The following is a 24,393-nucleotide window of genomic DNA, read 5'->3' on the forward strand; positions in this document are numbered from 1 at the left end:
GATGCAAAAAGCTCTGTCAGAGCTCCACTGCAGCGGTCATCCTTTTGAAAAACAATGTTGAATTCAGTATGAGGATTACCAGGTGTCACCAGATACGAGTAAAATTCGTTTATCTACAATAAATAAAAGCCCACATTTCTACACTCGATTCTGTAGCCACAAGAATGTGAAATACGCTCTTTTCCAGCTTTGATAGCAGCACAGAAAAAGCAAATATTTAACAGAGTGCAATTCCTAGTGAAATACCTTGTCCTGGGGATGTAACGTCCTTTTCATCCTCTAGAGTACATAAATCAAAACCGAACATTGTTTCATAATGCATGCTCTTGTTACGTGTTTATTATTTATGGGTCTATGTCAGAGCACGTGGAGTTCTCTCAGCACGTCAGTAATCCCAAGCATCAAAATTTTGGTAACTTCCCATACGATTTCAAACTTTAAGGACAATATCAATGAAGAAAGGCTGAGGGAGATGAGCTTGTTTAGCTTGGAGAAAAAAAGGCTCCGGGGAGACCTCACTGAGGCCTTTCTGTACTTGAGGGGAGCTTATAAACAGGAGCAGAGCAACACATTACACAGTCTGATAGCAATAGGCTTTGGGGGAATGGCTTTAAACTAAAAGAGCAGAGATTTAAATTAGATGTTAGGAAGCATTTCCTCACTCAGAGCAGTGGGCATCCCATCTCTGGAGGAACCCAAGGCCATGGATGAGGCCCTAAGCAGCCTCAGCTGGAGGGCCAAGGAGGGGGTGAGCAGCCAGCTTACAGCAAGAGATTGGAACTGGGTGATGTTTAAGATCCCTTCCAACCTTGATGATTAAGACTCTTGCTTCCAGATCAGCTTCCCATTTCTGTGGATGTGAAATATGTTTTATTATGCTTTTTGGAAGATTACCATGCACAGGTTAAAGCATATTCTTCAGCTCATTCATGTGCACACACAGTGCCATCTCCCTTTGAGCCCTTCTTTTTTCAGAAGTATTGGGGAAGGGAGGGAATTTGATTAATTTGTTGTTGCAAATGGTTACAAAGATGAGATAACACATTTGTCAGTAATGAAAAGAAAATAGACTTCAGAATATAGTGGGAAGGATGAAAAGGTCCCCTAGTAGTGATGCGAGAAAACAAATACCTTTTATAGGATGTTGTTAAAGCTGACAGCAGTGTGACTTCATGTTTTGAGCTCTATCTATTTACTTGAAAGTCACGCTCACTCTGGTGTTTAATTTGACATGCTAATAACTCAATAGATTGAAGGGTTTAATTAGATGCTTTTATTTATATTTCAAGATGAGGAAAATCAATGTTCTTCTCATTTACCTTCACACCCATCCCAGAGATGAATCTACACTTTCAATCTACAGTGAAGAACAACAATGCCAGCTGAAGGATAACTAAACATGCTAGAAGACAGATATATTTTAATCTCCCCTTAAAAAAAGTTGTTGATTAGAACAGCCTTTGCATAAAACAACCTGTTAAAGTTCATATCTCAAATTACAAAAGGCTCTGCCTTGTCCAAACCTGATTCAAGGCTTGCTGGTGTTACTGACACTCTCTTAAACTCAAGGGTTTGGGGTTGGTCTATATACCTCCTTTTAATATGATGGATCTTTTCAGAATAAAACAATAAAGTGTTGGTCTACTCAGAAAGAAGCAAAATCACTTTCAACAAGCTCTTGGAAATACCAGCCAAAGCATTCACAGATAAACCAACAGCCACATACAGAAAAAAGAACTAAACTCACCCAGATGGTGAAGGGGATCCCTGTCTATGCAGCACATCTCCTCAAGAAGCAGTCCAGGTCCAAGAGATACTCTCCTTCCAAGAGTTAGCCCCTGTCTGAGCCCTACTTCCCCTCCCCTTGTGGTTAAGTGGGAAGGGAGCACAGGTGCAAACAATTTGCCTGTGCTGTCTGGGCCAGGCACACCCCTTCACCAGGTGTTCAATCACCAGTCAAAGCCCTGAACTAACAGCTCCCCTGCAAATATATTCCATAACATGAATTCTGTAGTGGTTCCTGTAATACAGAAAGTAAACAACTAACTGTTATTTATTTGAAATGGTTTTGGTGGGTTTTGTTTTGTTTAGAAGTTGTGGTGAAGAATGTGAGATAATTAATATCCACATCACAAGTAATTTCAAGTCTCTTCTCAGTTACCTCCTGGCACAAATCTTTCACGTTTGCCATACCATTAAATTGGAGTTTCAATAAGAATTAGTACAAAACTGGAAATCACTCTTTTCACAGTCTCAAGTTATATTTGGTACCACTCTATTTAATTAATGCATATACATTTAGCTGTGTATTTCAAAGCTTATCTTTTTAATCAATACATTATTAATATTTAGATTTTGTTCTATGTGTACAATCTCTGTCTCCCTTCCCCACCCCCATTATTTTTCCTTATTGGAAATTTTGGTTCTGATAAAGTATTAAGACAGAATCTACAGGTAGTTCAATGTTAAGAGTCCATTGCTTCAGTCATCAAGGAAAAGAGTACATAAGAACAAAACTCAAGAGTAGGATAGCAGATGTCAACATAGACAGTTCTCTTGGGGACAGTTTTATTCCTCCAGAGCTTAAACCTGTAAAGATATAAGCATAAAAATAAGGAAATTTCTGTCCCAAACCATTTTTCCCATGCAGTCTTGTCCAACAATGCTCTTTTACAATATATTTGCAAAATAAAATATCCAAAAGACTATTTCTTTCTATTCACTTTTAAGTTGTAGCAGCAATTCTAGGGAGTTTTGAACGGCCTTCCCATGCCCCATATAGATATCTGCTTGCAGGAGGGTCTGGATTGGTTAGTTACAACCCAGGGTTCCATACTGTGTGAGTAATAAGAGCAGAGCCTGGACACACCTGCACTAGCTGTGGAGTGCAGCTGAGGAGCTTTACCTCAGTTATCAGCAGCTCCAAATCGGATTAAAATCTGCAGCGTATACAAAAGCTGCAGAGTTGAGTTCAGTAAGAAAGTTTATGTCCATGAAAAGCATTACAGATAAGGTCACATCTGGGTGTTGTGTGAACACGAGAAAACTGGAGACTAATCTACATTCACCCAGTGGAACAAAGGGAGAGGGAGGTCAACAGTGGAAGCAAAAATTTTGTTAATCCTTTGTACTATTTAGAGGCACACAGATTTCTTATTACACACTGATATTCAGAGAAAGGAAATACAATCTTACGTACTTGATATTTTTGGGATCCTAATTTCCTCGCTGCTGCTGCCATCCCCACCATCACTGACGGTTCTTATTTCAATGAGATAATCTTCTTCAAATGGCACCAGAAGTTCAGCTGAAGTGTTGTTTGTCTCCAGTATGTGAGCTTTACTCTGTCTGTTTTGTCTGTACAAAATCTAAGCAAAAAAGGGTTAGACAACAGAGGTTACTCGATTACTTCAAATTTTACATTGTTCTTTAGATGGCTGAGAAATGAAAGGACAGAAGTCTGGACAGTATCATCTGGGTTTCCACTTAGGCAGCACGTTTCTGCAATTAAATGTGATGGACCCAGTGCCTGCCTTCATACAGGTCTCTTCACTAATTTATCTCTGGGACGAGGTGCAGAGCAGCCCTGAGCCCACGTGCCCTGGGGGAGGTGGAGATCCTACAGACTGTGATCAGATTGGGTCTTCTAGAAGCCTTTCTTCATAATTAGCACTCTTGACCAACTTTTTACATAGTTATGATTAAAAGAGCACTTGAAGAGCAAAGCAGAAGGAGAAATAGAGTTAATGGAGACTGTAAGGCAAATACTGTGTTGAGTACTTATAGCACTCTCTCCACAACAAAATATAACAGACAGTTATAACGAAAAAGCAGGTATGCTAGAAACAAGGAAAAAGAGCTTAAAAGTCTGATTTTAATGTGTGGGGCCATTCAAACACACTAACTAGGCTCTAAGAGGAGGTGATCTTGAGAAAGATTACATGGTAGGATATTTTTTCTGTCCTTTTCCTCCCTGGGAATAAATAACTCTTGATAGTCACTTAAATGCTGAGCAACACAAGGATCTTGATCCTGACAATCTTTCCCCATCTAAGTGCTCTCCCCAGCCATTCTGACCACTTTTCAGGTCTTTCAGAAAGTCTTTGAGGGTCAGAGACACTGCAAATAAACTTTAAACTAAATGTTCCTGTCCTTAAAAAGCAGATTTATAGAACCATCTTTTACTTCACCCACACTGATCTTTATGTGAATATCTTCCATTCTATTTTCAAAACTGTGTTTATGAATTGTCAGAGAGGGAGGACTTTTAAATATGTTCTGTGTCAATTTAACTCTTAGGAGTCTGTTCTCTATTTCTTACAGGTGTGTGAAGCTCATTTCAATGGAAGAACCTTATAGAAATAAGATTACAAGGGAAAAGGAACAAGAGGAGTCCAGCAATGGGGACGTCCAACTCCAAATGAGATATTCTTCCACCGTCTGTATAAATGTCAGCCAACCATCCCAGTGTCTGCAGAAAATTCACCTTTTCATGGGTAAAGAATAGTCACAGTCCAACTACTCACTTTTTTCACCTCTGTTATAAACAACGTGTATGATTAAGGAGATGAAGCAATGACTTACCTTGTAGCCTAGCACCTCTGATTCATTCTCCATTGTTTTCACATGTTCCCAATTCAAGCAGATTTTGGAATTTGTCAGTTTCCATGCAATATTTACTGGAGGTTGACTGGGAGCTTAAAAACAAAAAGAAACCAAGATGATCACAAGATACAACTTTATATTAATTTGCATAGTGTAATTGAATGAAACTCTGACATGGAAGTAGCAAATGCATGGGTGATTCAAGTCTAAAAGAGAGAAATATATTTTCCAGTCCATCATTGCTCTCTTATTAGTCAGAATAAAGATCTATTCATAGCACAGAACCACTTACTGTGAGAGTTCATTCTGGAAATTAGGCGAAGCCTGACAGTGCCTGACAGTTCAAGTTACATTTGATAGATTTTATTTAAGTATTATGTTGTTCCCATCTATCTTTTAATGGACTGGAGAATGTTTTGCTGTATGGATTTCAGAAAAAAAAGTTGAAACCAGGAGCAGAATACAAAAGGCTCGATTTTCATCGGCCATGAGAATAGGCTACAAAGAGTTACACATTAAAGTCTCCATGTGATCCATCATGAAACGTTGCTGGATTTTATAAATTCTCAGTATAATAGGCTGAGGGTAGATTTTCAAAGGTTTTTTTATGCCTAAGTGCCAGGGCTTTGAAAATTTGCCTACGAGTGACAGAAATCGAATCTGTGTGAACATGTGAAGTTGAAACTGTGCCTTTGAACTGACTGTCTCAGATTGACATCATCTCCATCTCCATGGTGCGTTCCCCAAATCCTGCCTGGGAGGAGAGTGCCAGGGGTGTCAGAGGAAGTAAGGATTTAAAAATAATTGAGAAAAGAGAGATCTGGAGAAAGGACTGCTGGGTTGTCAGGGTCCCAGGCCTGACTTTAAAATGTTAAACTTCTGGGATTCTTCTTCATTCCTTACAGTTCTTACATACTGATGGGTTAGCATACATAACTCAGAAGGTACCACAGACTTGGTAATACTCCATCATCTGTTTATTTCCAACATGGAGAATGAATCAACGGCATCTGTTGTTATGTATCTATCTGCTTCTTGACTGTGGAGAAGTTTAATCCACCCCACTGTCTGGAAAAGGAGCTGTTACTGGGCCACTCAGGTGAATCTAAGCAGATGTCTTTCCATGAACCGTAGTCCATACTGGATAAAGATTATTTTTCTTTTTGAATGCATTTAAATACATTCACATGCATAAAACCACAAATTTACTTAAATTTTGTTTGAAACTTCTTTGTTGCTTTCACCAAATGTTTTAGATAAAGGAATTCAGACATGAAACATTCTCAATATATAAAGGATGTCAAATTTTTAATTGACTGGGTACTTTGAAAACTCTTTGATGTCCTCAAATATGGGAGAATATCATCTTATCTAAAATCTTTTGATATAATACTTAAAACCATTTAAATTCCCCAACTTTTGGTTGAAAGAACCACCTCTGGGTGACTTCCTAAACTGAATTATCTGGTTTTCATTTACAGTCAGGGGCCAGAATAGGCAGTAATGGATTGCCCTTTCCCAAACTCACAGTGATACCCATAAACAAGAACACTATGAACAGCTCCTTAGATATAAGACGACCAAGCCTTTCCACAACTAACTTATCAACTTTATCAACATCATTTGATATTCCTAAGTAAATCAAGTTAATGAAGTTACTCATGTTTTAGGAAATCCTCACAGGTTTTTTGAGTTGAAGTTTATACTTGCGAAGTATTTCTAATATGAACATCTGCTGACATATGCATTAGTGATTAAAAAGCAGTCAAATCTCTTAAAACCATGGTGACATATGAATAAAATAAGTGGAATAGCTGAGCCTCGTAATGCCTCCTTGTGGAGCACTATGCATCATTTTTACTTTCCTAAGCAGTAAACCTACACCACAGTGTCAACCTAGACATAAAACCGATCTTAGATAAGTATGTTTCAATCAGAATTGCACCTATTTATTATAATTATTTTTATTATTTATATTATATTTATATTATATTTATATTATATTATTATTATTTATTATTATTATTATTTGGCTGAAGGCCTATTGGAGTTTTAAGTTTGGCTTAGTCTGTACAATAATTCCGTATACAGAACACTGGGAATCTTTGGCAATGAGTGTGAAGACAGAGCTATTTGTTTGAAGCCAAAGCTCCCGCTGTATATATGTATTGTTTATATGCTCTTGATGTACCATCTCTTCTTCTATTGAAAATGCCTGCATTTTTCAGAAATGAGAGCTTAAAATTTTAATATATGTTTTCAAGTATTAAATAGGTTGTTTTGACTTTAATTTTTAAATGAACCATTAGCACCATCCTGAGTTTGACAGAAGACAAAATCAATGTAAATCAAAAACAAATCTGTTCCCTTTTTGTTTTGCCTTTTGACTGACATGTCTTTATCTTTTCTTCCATACAAATATACACACAAATATGGAGAATCATTTCCAGAGATGAGTCTGTGAGGAAAGTCTTCCTTGAAGTTTTAATTTCACAAAATATTTTCTCTGTCTTTATTTTGGCTTATGCTACCAACATTAAATTTTATCATTAAAGTATTTATCTCCTGTCTAGCGCTTTAAAGCAATAACCTGGAGCGATACATGGATAAGAGGACAAACGAGGAGAGTCAGAAGATTCCATTTTTGTGCAAAAGTGTTGATAAATTGGGAAAACGTAGTCCACTGATACTCTAAAAATAATGGGGCGTGTGGATATATAGCAGATTAGCAAGAGTTCCTGTTTTATGACTATTTTGCTGTTGGTGAGCATTTCCTTTACAGGTTCTATCATGTAAAACAGCACTCCCGTATTATCTCAGAGGATGGCCCCATGAAAGCCTACATTTCACGTAGCTCTTATTCTCACAGGTAGAAAAGCGCATGTTTTTGCTTCTAAAATTGCAGGGAATTTGAACAGTTACTGATTAAATAGTATTTAAGTGAATGTGTCACATAAGTTCCTTTCTGCACGGCACAATTTTGGGGTCCCCAGAAACACCTAGAAAATTTAACAGTTCCCTATTAAAAAAATAAAAATAAAATAAATAAAAGCCATAATCCCAAATCTACAGTTTGACCTGTGGAATATCTTTCCTTCATTGAATTTGAATCTCTTTTGAAATTTCCTGAAAGCAAGTGGCACACTGTTCCATTCAAAAAGATCCTTCCTAATTGTTGCTACACTGTAGGAACATAAACACCCACGTTACCTGGTTTTGCCAATGTAGATAATTACCTGAGCACACACGCAGAACAGGGTAAAAGAAATAACCTCAGGGCTGATTTCACTCACTGGGAATTGTAGCTTCAGAACTGAACGCAGATCTAAATACAACATCAACATCTTGCATACCAGAATCTGAGCAAACTCAACGCTGACCACAAAATCAAGAAACAAAGAAGAGACAGGGAAGTTTCTCAGCCACAGACTTCACTGCTTAATTTTATGAAGAAATTTGGGATCCCATTTTCCTCGGTACTGCAACATTTAGCAGAGCTGGGTCATGATAAGCTGAAATGTCACTGTCCCACCTGGGAGTCTGCAACATTTGTTGTACAAAATTGAATACTCACGTGACTTTTTAGTGGTGACATTTACTGGGGAGCTGGAGGGCCCTGTCCCTGCTGTGTTGTAAGCCCGAACTGTTGCAAAATACACGGTGTTAGCTTTTAGGCCTGTGATATTTTTGGCTGTTACGCTCCCATTGACTCTGACTTTACCAGTTGTGCTTTCCTTGGGATCATCAGTCCAATATAAAACCTGAAAAGCCAAAACAAATGAAAGGCAATTCATTGTTTTACATCAGTTACAGATCTGGCTGGCATGTAGGCACACTGCCAGCGAAGATTTCAAGGAATACTGGATTTTTCATATACAAAACCAGCAGGAAATAAAACCAAGCATGAATATTTAGAGAGAAGAAATAAAAATTCAAAAACAGAATACACATTAAGAAAGCAAATGGAATCCTTACAGAAATCCAAAAGGAAAACTTTGAAAACACTAGATATTTTAAAAGCTTTTTGGCTTTAAGGTTTGAACAGATATAAAAGAAAAAAAAAATCTTTAAAAGATACAAAGAAACATTTATATGCATCATCCAAGAGGATTTCAACTATTTTGTATCCTGTCTAATTTTTGTTCTGTGACAGCCATTTAGACCTTCTTTGCTTTTTAATGAACATTTGATTTGGAAGGTTTGGGTATTGCTGCTCGCTATGAACAGGAGAGAGAAGCTCAAAGCCTTTCAAATGCTGCAGCAGAAGCTCTGGTTGGTAATAACATGCATTTCCTTCTGTAAGGAATGGTGGAGGTCATGTGCATGCCTGCTATATATCAGCTGCCCCCATCATGCTCAGGCAGTGCTAAAGCTGTGTAATAGGAGGGAGGATCAACCTTGTTTTGTGGAATCAAGAACAAGCACAAGTCCTTCTATAGTGGCCATCACAAATGATTAATCTTGAGGTTTTAATTTACATTACAAAAAGGCTGGGTAAGAACTGCAGTCCTGGTCTGTAAATGCTTGTGATTATCTCAGGTGAAATGCTGTTAATGAGAGTCAGGTGAAGAGCTGCATTATCTGCTGACTTGGCAGCAAGGGAAGAAGAACCAGAATACCAATGTGAATGGGGAAGGGATGTCTGCAAGGTTCCCAATCTCAGCCCCATCCCCCTTCTGACCCCAGCAACAACAGCATCAGCTGCTACCTCACCTCATAGCCCAGCACCCTGCCTGTGTGCCTGTTCCATGCAACAGGCTGCCAGGAGACCTCCACCTCTGCCGCCGAGATGCTCAGTGCTGAAGTCCCTGCTGGTGCTATCTGCGGCTCTGGATCATGAGAGGAAAGGCAATAAGTGGAACGTTTGTAGTATGAAAGGGGTATTGCATCAGAAAGTTAGGGAGATATGAGAAAAAGTCAACATTTTTGGTGGAAGCAGCAGGAAGAGGATTGTACTTTTGCTGCCCATTTATTGTGGAACAGTAGCAAAACTGTGATTTTTCAAAATTGGTCATAACCTGTAATCTGGGACAGATCTTTAGAGGAAATGAGCTGTATGGAGTGGTCTGGGCTCTCTGATAGAGATAAAATGTTTTGAACATCTCCTGCTTTTTCTTATACTTCCCAGTGGGAGCTCCTGAGACAAGTGCATTGAAACGTGCCATCTACTTAAAGTAACTCTGACAATCTTTTCCTTGCCTTTGTTCCTTTCGAATTCCCATCCTCTGTCCCGTGTCTCTCGAGAATCTGCAATGAGCAGCTTTGAACAGATTTCTTACCACCCTACAGAGATCTGCATGGTCATACCTGGGACCTATGGGCTCTACAGAACCGATACTAATAAGAGCAACACACTTTACCATCTTCTCCAGAGTAGACAATGGATATGGAGCTCAGGGTCCCTTCTCCTTCATTGTTGTAGACACCAACTTTCACTTCAAAAGGAGACAGAGGTGCAATGCTTTCATTCCTATAAACGTATTTACTTGCTTCTACGGGAGCCACCGCTGCTTTTGTCCACGTTGTTGAGCCAAGAGGGCGAAACATAACGATATAGCCAAAACCTTCTCCATTTTGTAGTTCTTCTGGCACTGGCTGCAGTGACAGGGCAGTCAGTCAATAAGCATTTGCAAGTATACACTGTTTTAATTGAATCTTCATTTTCTCAGAATATTTTAGGAGCATTGATTCAGTTGACTGTGCCTTAGAGAAGATAATAATGTTTGCTCCATCAGTCAATGTAATATTGAAATAAAAATCAAAATAATAAATCTATTGAGGCAATCAATTTAGAAACAAAAGATCTGATCAGCTCCATTAAAGTTATTCTCTTTCAGGCATGAAGTTTTCAAAATTAAAAGCAATTCACTCAGCACAGTTTATAGCTGGATTTTTTTCCCCCAAGGGGCAAAGGAACACTAATTTTAAATGATTTTAAAAGAAGGAAAGAGATGGGAAAGGAGCAAATGTACATAGAGGCTCATGTCAGCTGTGTAATTGCTTGTGCATGTCTAGAGCACGTATATTTTTCTTAGAACAAGGGAGAGTTTGGAGTGCATGAATGTTTTCTTATTTAAGTTTGTTTAAAACAGAAATGTTATTGCGAGCTAACATGACAAAATTAATGTTTCTATTAATAAAATCTCATGTCAAGAAATGTATTAATGACTCATACCGAACAGGCAGTTACATCAACACTGTATCCAGAATGAACACTCCTATTTTCTTGGGAAATAAAGTACTTCTATGCTGGCTTTTCAAAGCAAGAGAACATTTGTAAAACAAGAAAAGAACAGCAGTATATGGAGGAAGAAGTTTTGCCAGCAAAATTCCATTTATTTTGAATGCTTTCATCAAAGCAAAGGTGCCCAGAAAAGCCGCCATGACAAATGGTACCAAGGGCAGAACTGCTGCCCCTGCGGTGGGTCCTGGCTCCTCCACCACGAGTGTTACTGGGGTGAGAAGGTGGGAGGATAAAACTGGTGAACATCAGTCGATTTCAGAGCACCGAGTTTATTTATTTCTTCATAAATTACTTCTAATGTGATAGTAAGATTGTCAGATTATAACCCTGATCTGACACACATGACAAATGTTGTAATATCTTAAGTTCTTTACAGGCATTAATTCATCAATCTGCCCCCCCTTCAACGTCCTATCCAGACCCAAGAAAGTTAAACGTGAGGGCTGAGGGTGCAGTGGGGATTGATAAGAGCTCAAGCCACTTTCTAGAGCTTTTAGATTGTTTTCAAGGCTTTCACGACCTCAGATTTAATCAGAATGTTTAGGGAGTTCATCACAGAAAGCCAGAGAGTCGTATTCAGTGTGTTTGCTTATTAATTACTATTTCTTCTGACTATTTTTCAGGACACGCCATGGAGTCCAACAGGATAATTTGATTGAGATCTCTCAGGTTGTTTTTCAATTTTCACATTCTGCTCGCAAAGAATAGATTGGTGGAGGAGAAGATGAAACACAACTGAGGAAGATGCATATGGAGGAAAACTCAGCTCAGTAAAAGCGAAGTTTCAGTCTGTTTGGAGAGCTGAAAGGGGAAAGCAGTGCACTATTATTTATCTTGTGGGGATTTCGGGTTTCATTTTTTTTCCCCTCTGTCACTTCCCTTCCTCTCACACTGGTTAAATGGCAGAGTTATCAGCATACAGGACAAGATGGGCAGATCGCTCAGCTGATGAATAACATCGCTTTTAGAATTAATTTCTTCTCCTTTTCTTCAAACTATGGACACAAGGTTGGCTCTTCTTTTGACAAATAATGAAGTCAAGGAAAAGTGGTTTTTTTTTAATGAATAAAGATTCTCCATGACTTATGAAGGGAGCATAGCAGTTTTGAAGCTGTGTCCTCAACTGAGAATTAACTGAAGACCACGTTCAGCTTGAGGCACACAACAAAAACACAGAGGTTGGACACTGGTTGCTGGCCAGTTTTATCACAGGGCAGGAGGCTTCCTGCCTTCATCAGGCTGGAGAAGGAGGGCTACTTCCTTCTTTCTGCTCTCCACAATGACCCGCACTCTACTCCCTCATTGCAACTTGTAGGATGGTGCTGAGGGTTCTGAAATTGTATATTCTCTCCTCCTGCTGCAGCACTGGAGAATTAAAGGGTTCATCTCCTTTAACACATAATAGGATATGCCTTGTCAGCACAGTGTTCCAGAATGAAAAACATGTAAACAAAAGTATGAAAAACGTTAATGCAGAAAATGGCCGAGCAGATTAGTGTGTTAAGCACCTCCTGTACAATGGAGATAAGAGGGTTATACAGACTTCTAAACATCTTTATAACATGCCTCCTAAGCTGTTTATTTTTATAAATGGTTCACTATAACACAGAAAACTTGCTGTGTATCTTAAACTGTTTCCTCTCCAGATGCAGGATGAATCTCAAGCCAATAGCTGAAAGGCTCTGGATTTCAGCAGGGCTGTGATTGCGCTCACTGAATCCCCCATCAGACAGCTTAAGTTAATTGAGTTACCAATTACCTCCCATGTGATGACCAGCTCTGAGCGGCTCCCTCCTCCTCCGCTGATGTTCGTTGGTGCCACTGTTGGAACTGGAGGACAAAAAACACCAGGGCTGCAACAACCACCACTGCTGGGGGTCTCCTCTACTGCAAGAATAAAGCTTTCCTCCTGGCTCCTCTCACGTGCAGCTCCTCTGCCATTCAAGACGTGCAACAAGGGTTGCATTCTATTACGGTGCATTTTAAGTGAACTGAAATCATGTTTGCACATTTTCAGGTTTCTAAGGCTGAAGCCACAGATGTATTTGATACATGAGTACCCTGGTTCAAAAAATTAATTAAAGAAGCTAGTAGCATCAAGTATCTGACATTATTATGCCTCATCAACTAATTGGCAAAATGCTGTTCCATTCAGACTGTAGCTGCAACACTACTGATTTACTAATTATGCATTTGTTCAGTAAACATGTTGTTGGAGCAATATATTAATTTTTTTTAATTGGCTGCATGCTTTCCTTAGGAAATTCAGAACTTGTAATTTGCTGTTCTCCTTCTGCCAGCACTGTAAGAGACCCAACGTGCATTGATTTGAGCCTGACTTTCCCCAGTGGTGCTTCAAGTGTGTGGCTGCATAGGTCCATGGTTGAGGTCAAATAATATGTTGCTGTTGCAGGCTGAAGGGACTTTCATTTGTCTAATGGCTGTTGGTGGAGAGGCCAAGAAAGTATTTCTTGCCTCTTGCTTTATATCTCAATACACATACTCAATACACATCAGCCTATAAACATTTCTGCTTATTGGACACTGAACTGTGATGTGATGGATGGGATTTAGACTGAGCAGCTTTGTTCCTATTGCATATTTCGCAATACATTTACTTGCGAGGATGATGTCATGCTGTTTTTCTGCTGTGTATTAAAAAGTATTAAAAAAAAAAGGACAGCTGCACCACTTACAGATGCAAAAACCTCCCATAAGAGGGCATTTATATTGTTTGCCACCTCCAAACCTTCTGCTTCCGCTGCCTAAAAATGGTGTTGAGATAAGGCCAAAACTTTTCCAGCTGCTGTTTTGCCATGACTGCCAACCCTTCCCCACGTCTTCCTCCTGGAGTTAAGCACAGCTGTAGGAGGAGCGATATAGGCAACAGCTCCCCACATTCCCAGAAAGGTATGTGAACTGGCTGCCACCCACATCTACATCTTTACCTGACTTAATTCTCTTGAGAAACATTGAGATTCTAAGGTACATTTGTTGTGCAGCCAGAAAAGCGAGTGAAGGTACAAATGGACTAAATTCTGGGGGTCGTTTAGCGTAGGCGTTCTGTTTTGTCACTCACAATCCATGTCTTTGTGCACATCAGAGGTAAATAACCTCAGACTGAAAAGAACATCAAAGGGAAAAAAATAACAAAATGGATATTCAAGACTACTCCTTCACTGCATGGGTCAACTTAAACTCAAACAATTTATGTGTTAAATGTGTTCAGCACTTACTATATTGGCATGGGAAAAAAAACTGGTACTGCTGCTCAGCAGAGCCTCAACTGGGCCACAGGTGAGAAACAGATGAAAAACTGAGTGCACCAAAAGAGCCTCAATTAATTCTCTGCTACACCTTAATGGAACAAACGGTGGCTCATTTGCACTCACAAATCTACTGATGCTTAGATTCTAGCTGGCAAAATAGCCACGGTAACAGCAAAGTTGAAATTCGCCCTACACAGCTGGTCTTTTGCTCTCCACACTGTGGTGCTGCATGCAGTTTCCTATTCTAATAAAAAATTGAAGACAAGTGTTACTCCTTCTATTGCATAGTGATGCTTTGAGGCAGAGCAGTGGACAGCAGTGAAGGGGTAAAGTAAAGGAAACCTAGAGTCTTTCTATTCCCTGTGCTGAGCTTCAGCTTGCACTAAACTGTAAGGAAATAACACTTCTTATGCTACTGCCATGATAAATAATAGTAATTTTATTGTTTCTTTCTCTTTCTAGCCCCAGCCTTGTGAATCCTCCCAATAAAACTGATGAGAGCTGTTACTGATTGCATAGGTGGTTTGGAACACCACACTCCACAAAGCCCCAAGGCAACATCAGTAAGAAAGACCCTCTCAAGACTAATTTTGACTTCATGATCAATCATGTGTTGGAAAGCACATATCTCTGATGCTCTGTGGGGAAATACAGAAAATTCGGCCTCTTCCTGTCTGCAGCTTTTCTTTAGCCTTCCATTTCCACACTGCCCTTATTTCTCCCATGTAAAAGCTTCCTGGGGTTCTTCTGAGGGAGGAAGGGTTTGTGCCACTTGGGCACACATCCCCTCTACACCTGAGCAAAGGATTGGTCCCTGCTGCAGGCTGGGAGCCCACCAGCCCTGTGCTGGTGAGCAGCCTGCAACCCTCTGCACTGCCATACTAGCCAGGTGGTCCTGACTGCTAATGAGCCTCATTTGATTTCTCCCTCTGCACCTGGCAAGCAGACAAAATCTATCAAAACTGGTGCTCTAATGTTCAAGTAGTTTTTTCTGGCACCAGGACTCAGAAGAATCTTTTACTTCAACAACAGGAAAAAAAACACAGAACACTTTCTTATTAAATTTAGATCAACTGATTCAATACATTTTGAAGTAATTCTGCCTTGGGAAAAATATGGCAGGTAGACAAATAATGTGGTGGGTATTCTGAGAAATAGATGGATCTGCCTTTCCAAGACTAAATATGCTTAAGTTGCTCTGAAAGAAATGCCTTCTATTTCTTTTCATGAAAACTACAACAGCTACTAAGAGCACAGTAACACTACTTGATAAAGCAACATCTCACACAAAGAAAATATATATACTAGCTATGCATTTTTTGCTTGTGATGAACACGAGCTTGCATGTGCTTGTCAAAATCTGTACCAGCAGAGGTGACCATGCTGCTGTCACCACTGCTCAAAGACACCACCCACCCTTTGCTGTGGTCACATCCACTGTTTGTCTCCATAAATGTTCAGCAAGCGTTAATGAATGTCAATGAGTGACATCTTTTTCGCATTACACAGACCTTTGCTTCATACACATCATTCTATCAGGCTGTCCCTCTGCTGCTATCTGCCACATGGCAACAAAATGTAATGGAATACTGGTGGGAAGGTTCAGCCTCTCCTACCGTACCACCAACCTCTGCTTCTGATGTAATGAAGCAACATAATAAAATAGGAGGCATTACCTTTGGAGCAGATCTTGCATTTTCTACTCTATAATCTACATTATTATATTTTGAGTTCAGTCTTGAAATGCACCTTGCCAAGCTTCAGCACATGGCAAATGAGAGAAAAAGAGGGGAGAAAGTGGACTGGAAAAACTGCTTCCATTTCACTGCTCTCCATCCTACAGGTGTTGGTTTTATGGGTGCAAGAGAGCTGATAGGCAGGGGGCTGAGATAAACATAAAATGAAGCAAAGGTTTGGGCTTCAAATAAATTGTACCAAACAGAGAAGGTTAAAGGACTGACAGTGTTGGTCATCCAAGAATGAGCTTTCTTCCCATGAGGTTCCAAGTCCCGGAAGATAATTGTGTAAAGGTTAGACAGACTGATAGGAAAGATCCTGTCCTGGAGTCAGTAGAAGCTATTAGCCTCACTGGGCTTTGGATGTTGTAATTTATTTCCTCCAGTTATAGCCAATATCCTGTCCCCACTGATGTTCAGATATCAAACACCCTAAGCAGCAAAGGCTTTATGTGCTCATGCTAGGGTATGCCAGAGAGCTGGCTTTATCATTTTCTGTTCAAGTCTCCGAGCAGAGTATAAGTGCAGTTATAATAGGAGGAAAACATAAGTTGCTCCATAATTGCTTCAATGAAAGCTTGCGTTCAGGCACAGGCATTAGATGCACTTGGGGATGTATAAAAGCACAGCCCAGCTCCAGCCTTTATTGCTGGCTCAGGTGATCTTTTAGCTGGAGAGAAATGCACGTGGTACCTAAGACATGTTCAAGCATCACTCGCATCAGTATTGCAGGTCAAGGAGACATAAGAGCCACAAACTGGTAAAACACCAAAGAGGTATTTAAGAAACTCTGAAGTAGGGAGGCTTTGCTTCCACAAACCTCTTACATAGGAAACTGGTGAGGTACCTGTGCTGAAAAACCCAGGAGAAACCAGGGACTTACCCGCTGCTTTGGTTTTCAGTAGAGCTGATGGCTTGCTTGGTTCCCCAGTTCCAACACTGTTGCTGGCAACCACGCGGAACTCATACTCAACCCAAGGGCTTAAGTCAACCACTGTTGCCCTGTGAGTCCTACTATTGAGGACTTCAGGAACTAGAAGCAAAATAAACATGTCAATAAAACGATATTTTTGGAGTAATTAATGTTATATGCACAAAATACAAGGCAACTCTCAAATTACTCGCCTGTTGAAACTGCCTGCCATCCAACTGAGAAAGGAGTCCTTGTCTGAATGCTGTAGATCTGGACTGGACTATTGTTATCTTTCCCAGATTTCCAGGATAACACAGCAGTAGTGCTAGAAATCTGTTCAACTCTAACATCTTCTGGTGGGCCTGGAGGACCTAATGTGAAAGATATTTTAAGATAAATGCATTCAAAAGAGAAGATGATAACTGAAGATAAGCAAGAGTGCAAGGCAGTGCTTTATACAGAAGTCTGATTTCTACCAGTGGCTACAGGATTTGCTCCCATCAAAGCATTTCTTTTGCTGTTGACAGTAGAAGGATTAGCTAAAACTTTAACCTTATCACTTAGTTGATCATAGGAAGTGATCTTTCACCTTAGCTCCAAAGAGTGGAAAGAGGCCTGGTCTCTTGATTTTTGCCAGCCTCTACCATGACCCAGAGACGCCCAGCAAGGAGCAGGTGACTCTGAGCTCTGCTCAGCTGCACAGCAAGAAAGAATAACCCCCCAAAAAAGGCCAAGGCACAATTGCTCAGATCTCCCACTGAGTTACCGAAATCTTAGACTGTCATCCCAGGACTTTTTAAACAACAGCTGATGCTAAGAAATACTAATTCCTCCAGAAGATACGTGTCTACATTTAATAAACATACCTCTTACAATTATGTCTGCTGCTGTAGATTGACTGTCTAAAGTTGTCTGCACCATGCACACGTATTTCCCAGAATGATGAAGCTGAATATTTCTTATCATCAAATCTCCAACGGATTCCTGGCGATACAAAGAAAGTAAACTAATCACTCACAACGTGCTTCTCATACTGGACACTTTTATAAATTGCTCAATATTAATAAAAAATTCGGCTTTTAAATTAAAATATTCATAGCTACCATCAGTTTTTCTCATGCGGACATTTTTATTATGGCTTCACAAATAACTCAACTGCCTTTATGATATTTAAGAAAGAAAAATAAATGGCTGCAGTCCTTTTAAAGAAACAGAGATTTGGTGCACATATAAACAGTGACAGGAGAGTAATGAAAAATGCTTGTGCACTCCAATGACTGGCAAATAGATTCATTAAGCACTAAAGAGTTCTAAAAACTTACTCCTCCAATTCTCTCAAAATGATGTATTCCTCTTTGAAAGTCAATTTTGTTGCCATTGAATGACCACGTGAATGTCACAGCAATGGAGGGGTCATGAGAAACCTGGCATGGAAGGACTATGCTTTCTCCAACTGTTACATCCATGTCAGAAGGTGAAACAGTAATTACAGTCCTTTCTGTGGAGACAAAACAATTTCCTTTTTATTAAAGTGCTTATAAAAATAGTAGATCTTGAGTGAGCTTTGTACTATTGGTGAAATGATGTAAAACTGGCCCATCTGTCCCATAATAGGGAAGATTATCTCTAATACGGTGATGACTTTAGAACACTCTTACCCACGTGCAGCCTATTACTTCTGCAGTATCGATACGAGCACTCTGTGTGCTCTGAGAGTGAGCAGATGTCAGAGGCAACACGCTAAATTAGTCACATGTTACTTTGTAAATCCCATAGTCAATAGATATGATTTCAGCTTAAAACGTGCAGAATTAATTATTGAGACTGCTGGAAATATACCCACTGTTCTTCAGGTTTAAAAATCCCTCTTTATAGAAAACTGCAGCAAAAACAAAAGTGGTGTCCATCTATCCCCATTTACTGTATATACAGTGAGATCTTTAATCTACATTCTTAGCAGTAGTTTACTGTAGTGCTGCTTACACTACAGCTTCAAAAAACCTCAACAGACAGAAAAACTATCTATGTAATCTTTATTAACCCCTTAGACTGAGAAATAAAAATGCAGATCTTATGAAGGGAACTGGTAGTTTGCCAGAGGGGAAAGAAAAGGGTTTCTATGGCTTCATTTTTGTTGTTATGACTGGCAGATAGATTAGGGATAACAACCACTTTGTTGTAGCAATTCCATTGAATAAAGCTTTTGTGCATGAAAATGTTATAAAATGGTGAGAATTGAGAGGCACATGAATAAAATGAGAGCAGAATCTATTCAACAATATTAATGCATTCCGAAAATAACATGAGAGGAGGAGAAGAAACCTTGCAGGAGCCGTATTAGTTTAGTGTTCATGCTGGCTTAACCCTATCTGTTATAAATGCATTCAAGAATTCAGAATTTTGGTTACCAAGGCTATGGCTCCAAGGGGATGGGTGCATGATAGAGCATCCAACACTTCACCTTCAAGAACGTTTTTGTTCAGATTGTTACGACCACTGTAGTAGCCAAATAATATGTAGGTGCAGGTAGGCAACATGGACTGAAGCTTGATGGGCATCTGAGCATGTCTGCTGTGATATCGTATACCATTATCAAAGGAAAACAAAGAGCTGATTTCTATTGCTATAGGCCAATTAGGTGATTTTTTTTCATTCCAGAATCACTGAGAAGCCGACTGTCAGAGTTTCTCGTCATCTAGAGCTCAGATTTAGAACACTTTATTAGATTCCCCTGTGTACCCTGAATGCTCTTCATAACTTATGCAAAACCGCCATCATGGCAGATTCATCCGTTTGTCTGAAGTCAAGGACTGCAGAAATGTGAAGGCCTCAGATGACTGTCTTGAAGATACTTGATCATTAAGTTAAAGCAATCTCTCCCTCTCCCTGGAAGCAGAGTGTCAGTCGCAATAAATTCCAGATGATTCAAGGGCCATACTCTCCGTTGGCACAACTCCACTGATTTCAGCACACACTGGCAAAGAACTTGGCTCCATAAATCTCAAGTGAAGTAATTCCATTGTGAAGTACAGTTAACTTTTACAGAATAATGTTGAAAAGTAACTAAGAACTACAGAAAACCTCTGCAAACTTTTACTTTCTTGATTTTTTTTTTCTCTAGCACTTTTTTTCTCACAACTGAAAGAGATTACCATGAATAACACTCTGAAATAAGAATTGGAGTAATGCTGTGTACATTAAAAGAAGAAAGAAAGAATTCCTTGGTATAAGATAAAAAATGGAAAGATGGTTTTGTGATCGCTGGAACTGTCCTTTGCCACCCGCAGATGGAGAAGCATGATCTGGCCTGAGGTGGCCCTCAAGCCCATAATCTCTTCCTCCAAGGCCATCCTGTGACAGTGTCTCCATCCTTAAGCCTATAAACTCTTTGCATCTTTAAATAGAGCTGTTGAAGCCAAATAAGTAGGGAAGTCAAGAAACAATATCTGGATAAGACTGAATGGTTGTTACAGGCTTCAGGTTCCCAGAAAGTTACTCTGAGGTTCCATACAAGTTCTCTGCTGATTAGTATGAACTGTCTTGCTTAAAGCTGACAGGAGTATGTCTGATCTGTATTGCGTTGGTGGCAGCCTGGAGCTACCCCTGAATTCTGTTACTACAACAAAACTCCAAACCACTGCATCTACTCTAGGGATGCAGTTCACATTGTTTGCTTTGGTCCATTAAGCTTTAATAAAGCTTTGCACCACTACTGAATTTTCCATGTCAAATACTCCCTGTCCTTCAAACTCCTCTTTAAAATACCTGACCTTCACCAGCCCCATCTCACCTCTGCTGCCAAAAGAGTTAACATTACCTCAATTTGTAACTCCTACTTCTCTGCACTGGATGGCTGGTCACCCAGATTGGTACATTTTGACTCTTCTGCTATGCACTGTGTACAATTACAGCAGTCTATAAATAAGTAAAATACTACAAATGAAATCAATTTATTTCTATGGAAAAGTCGGAGTAAAACTAAGCAAGAATGATAGCAACAGGATTGCATAGAATTTATAATCAGATTCAACAGTTATATTCTGAAACCCACAGAATACAAATAGAAAATGGTGCTCCATACAGTGAAATGTTTAAGACTCCCCCAGAGCCAACTGACTGTAATATAGGAAGGGGCCATCAGTTGGCTGGGTGGGAACTTTTTGAAATCTTTATTTTTATTCTTTTAATCAGAAAGTTCCAGAATGATTATGATTGCCTCATCGGGTCAGTAACATTATTTCTTGTGCCATCTGATTGTAACTCCAAGAGATCTGAAATCAGATAAGTGCAATCCTGTTATGAAATATTATTAGAACTGAAAATCCCAGAGATCATTTCTCTGTTGAAATTTATTGAATTCCTCCTTTTTAAGAGTTCTTTAGGAGTGCTTGCAAAAAACCCACACTGTTTTGTTATTAGATTATCATCCTGTTGTACCTTCCGTTCTGGCCTGCTCATAAACAGTAGCATCACTGATGCAGAGCTGTTCACTCGTATTATTTTCTGCTTCCTTTATGGAGCTGTCCTTAAGACAACCACCTCAAACACTTTGAAAAACTTATCACAGATTCATGGCTCTACATTATCTTGTTTAGCAACTTCAGATGTGTATTAAATGGCAAGACCCATTCCAAAGGAGAAAACAGATAAGATGGTGCGAGTGCTTGAGGTGCAATAAGGATTTCTCACACAAAGAATAAACAACTCAATGAGCAGCAATAAACTTAATTTGCACATTAGATATGCTTTTCCAAGTTCTGACATTTCAGTTGAAAATAATGCTGAAGCAACGAGGCCTATAATTGAACAGCCAAAACTTCTCCAGAGGGGAAACAAAAACAAATGTTCCCTGCAAACAAGATCATTTTTATAACATGTTGTTACTCAGTGTTTTAATAAACTTCCTAAATGCCAAACAAAATATTTTTTTCATTTTTTTTTCTTTTAATGGGATTTTTTTCATATTGCTCCATTAGGATGTATATGTGGGGTAGCTGAAATGGTGCCTAACTTTAATGAAATCAGAGCCACCTAAACCCTAAAGTTCTCAGTGTATTCACCACCAGCTGTGCTGTAACATCAGCTCAGATTACACATTGCACTGCATCAATGCTAATTGCCCTTTCAGAGTATGAAAACAGTCTTAGACAACTGCCGTAGGTTAGGAAGAAGGACGTTCCTGCAGGCTAGAGTAAATATTCTGAATTCATTGAAAATGAAAATATTAAGGAAAAAAAGAAGTTACAAACTGCATGTAATAATGTGCTCTTCTTGTAACTGCAATCATTATTAATGTTAGTTCTTTCGCAAAACTGAAGCATATTTACTATAGTCGCACAAGTTCCACACTTGAACTTTTCTTTCTCATTTAAAATCAACAAATATGAATACTTGTACAGGAAAATACCAGTACTGAAAAGATCATGCAGGAAATAGAGAAGGAAAAGACACCATTTGCCTTAGTTTTCCTTCTTTTCTTCCCTTCATAGATCAGACATCAGAGGATACAGAGCACAGTCATTATATATGCTGCTCACAGGAGCAGCTACACAAACAATATCTCTTTTTATGTCCTTCAGCTCTGGACTGGCCCACCTGAGAGATAAGTTGATACTAGCACTTTTTACTAATGGAGATGGACCATCCATCAGTGCGGCAAAACTTGAAGCTGCTTGGATGTAATAGACTTTAATGTCTTCCACAATGCATTTATCTGTGTTTCAAAGAAGGGTGGAAACTGCAGCAGGGAGGTAACCCGTGTGGAGCAGCACTGCTCTGGGAGCACAGCCAGGGTGTGAAGTCACAGCAGCAGCCCCAGTGCTGCCTCTTATAACTACCCATACTGAGAATCTCAAAGAGATGCTGTCTTTGTAAGGGTGTCAAAGTAGCAGCCAGCAGCTGAGTGGGTGCAGCTTCAGGATCTGCAGGGATACTACAAATGCAACACACCCATTTTATGGTCTCTTCTGCAGTCTCAGATGTGACAGCAATTAAAAATGAGCAGAATAAACCCACGCAAGCACACTGTATGGGGGCACCATATTGTTGTGCTAAACTCAGGCTGCCCAATGCCTTCAACTTCTAAACAGTACTGCAGTGCAAATATCACTATTAATGTTACTGTGCATTTCAGTTGGTATCTTGAGAGGCCTCTCTGATAAACACATTGATCGTCAGTCTGCTGTGGCCATGAGGTTTCTTTGCTACAGGTGATGTCGCTCATTTTCAGCTGTAAACTGCAAGGAAAAACCTCTCGATACCAACAGTGACTGGTTTAATCTTGAGCATCCCAGTAAAAAAAAACAACCCACATACTTTCTACTACTCATAAAACACAAAGGAATATGCTAAGAATATGAAATATACCTTTCACTATCACGTTCCCTGAGTTTCTGGCAACTCCAAACTGATTTGTTGCTATACAAGTGTACACCCCAGCATCTGATTTGGTGATGTTGTAGAGCCTGAGACTGCCATCCTCCAGTAAGAGGGCCCTGGGAAAACAAACAAAACAAGCAAGCAATAAAAGAAGAAGAAGAAGAAAAAAGGCTTCTGTTACAGGAACTGCAATAAAAATGCAATCCTTCCTTTAATATTTAAGTGCTTCCATTATGTTTCTTTTCTCTTCCACAGCAAGCTGAATATGCAGCAACTAATTTTCACCTCTGCTCATTATTGATTTCTATATTGAGAATGTTATATTGACATACTGGAATTGACCATTAACTTATCCAGATCGCTTGTAGTAAAATTAGGAGTCTCAAGAGAAAGAAGGAAGACCCAACTTTTTACCTAATTGTGCTGTATTTGACCATGGGGGACATTTTTCCAGATCCCGATGCTGAGATGCTAACGTTATGTCTGAGGCCAGCTGCCTGTGCAATTTTGTCAGGATTATTAAAAGACATTAGCAGAGTAGCTGAGATGCTGAAATGCCATCTCACAAGCCAAGGAGCCAAATCAAACACACTACTCTCTCCCAGGGCCCTCAAATCACCTTGTTAGTCACTATGTTGTTCACATCGGTTTGCAGAGGATTGGGTAAATTGCATTTAATAGTGATTTCAGAACCACTCCTGGGTTTTGTGGATAAAATTAATTTCCAAGCTTGTTTACATGCCTCTTCGTGTCAATGAGATACCTTTCGGATGCATGCCAGTGCAGTGCTCAGCGTGAATTTTCTGTAGGTATTTTTCTGTAGGTAGGCTTACACAGCAGGCCTGAGACCTCTTTCTGTTACATACAGGGAAAACAATTCAGGACAAGAAGACTTCCTTCATGAATATACAGAAATAGAATCGTTAGGGAATGAGCTTTAGGACAGAAAAGACATTATTCTGTAAGATCTTCTTAATTCGATGTCAGTTCTTCCACCCAACTAATGCTCCTGATGCAGAAGCTTTTAATAATTTTTTGAGTTTAGACCGGAAGACTTGAAGATCCTCAAATCACATGAAAATGGGGTTGGGGTTTCAGTGTACAGCCTTTCCTGCTAGTAAGGCCCCTGTATGAGCACACTCCTTAGTAGGCATCAGAGAATCTGCACTGCACAGGGATGAGCTACAGTCAGACATCACGCTTTGCAGGATCTGACAGAATCCAGACGTAAGTCATAAATCCCCAGGA

At 39.6% G+C, this 24,393-nt stretch overlaps 1 protein-coding gene across 6 annotated transcripts in view; it reads right to left on the reverse strand.

Moving 5' to 3' along the window:
- Window positions 1–843: 843 nt before the first annotated feature.
- CNTN6 (contactin 6) overlaps window positions 844–24,393 on the reverse strand; it is a 130,091-nt gene continuing 106,541 nt past the window's right edge. For 4 of the 6 annotated variants that reach the window (XM_072347082.1, XM_072347080.1, XM_072347081.1 and 1 more), the window contains 12 exons: window positions 23,134–23,261; window positions 18,090–18,265; window positions 17,634–17,751; window positions 16,980–17,138; window positions 16,738–16,887; window positions 12,609–12,679; window positions 9,966–10,200; window positions 9,319–9,434; window positions 8,180–8,366; window positions 4,585–4,697; window positions 3,200–3,368; window positions 844–2,589 (listed from right to left, as the gene is read on the reverse strand). In XM_072347082.1, the coding sequence (XP_072203183.1) occupies window positions 2,489–2,589; window positions 3,200–3,368; window positions 4,585–4,697; window positions 8,180–8,366; window positions 9,319–9,434; window positions 9,966–10,200; window positions 12,609–12,679; window positions 16,738–16,887; window positions 16,980–17,138; window positions 17,634–17,751; window positions 18,090–18,265; window positions 23,134–23,261 (1,723 nt within the window). In that variant the 3' untranslated portion in view covers window positions 844–2,488. The remainder of the gene's footprint in view (window positions 2,590–3,199; window positions 3,369–4,584; window positions 4,698–8,179; window positions 8,367–9,318; window positions 9,435–9,965; window positions 10,201–12,608; window positions 12,680–16,737; window positions 16,888–16,979; window positions 17,139–17,633; window positions 17,752–18,089; window positions 18,266–23,133; window positions 23,262–24,393) is intronic. The other 2 variants (XM_072347083.1, XM_072347084.1) reach the window with 2 other exon arrangements.

This window comes from Excalfactoria chinensis, chromosome 12 (genome assembly GCF_039878825.1).
Source record: "Excalfactoria chinensis isolate bCotChi1 chromosome 12, bCotChi1.hap2, whole genome shotgun sequence".
In the NCBI taxonomy this organism is placed as follows: Eukaryota; Metazoa; Chordata; class Aves; order Galliformes; family Phasianidae; genus Excalfactoria; species Excalfactoria chinensis.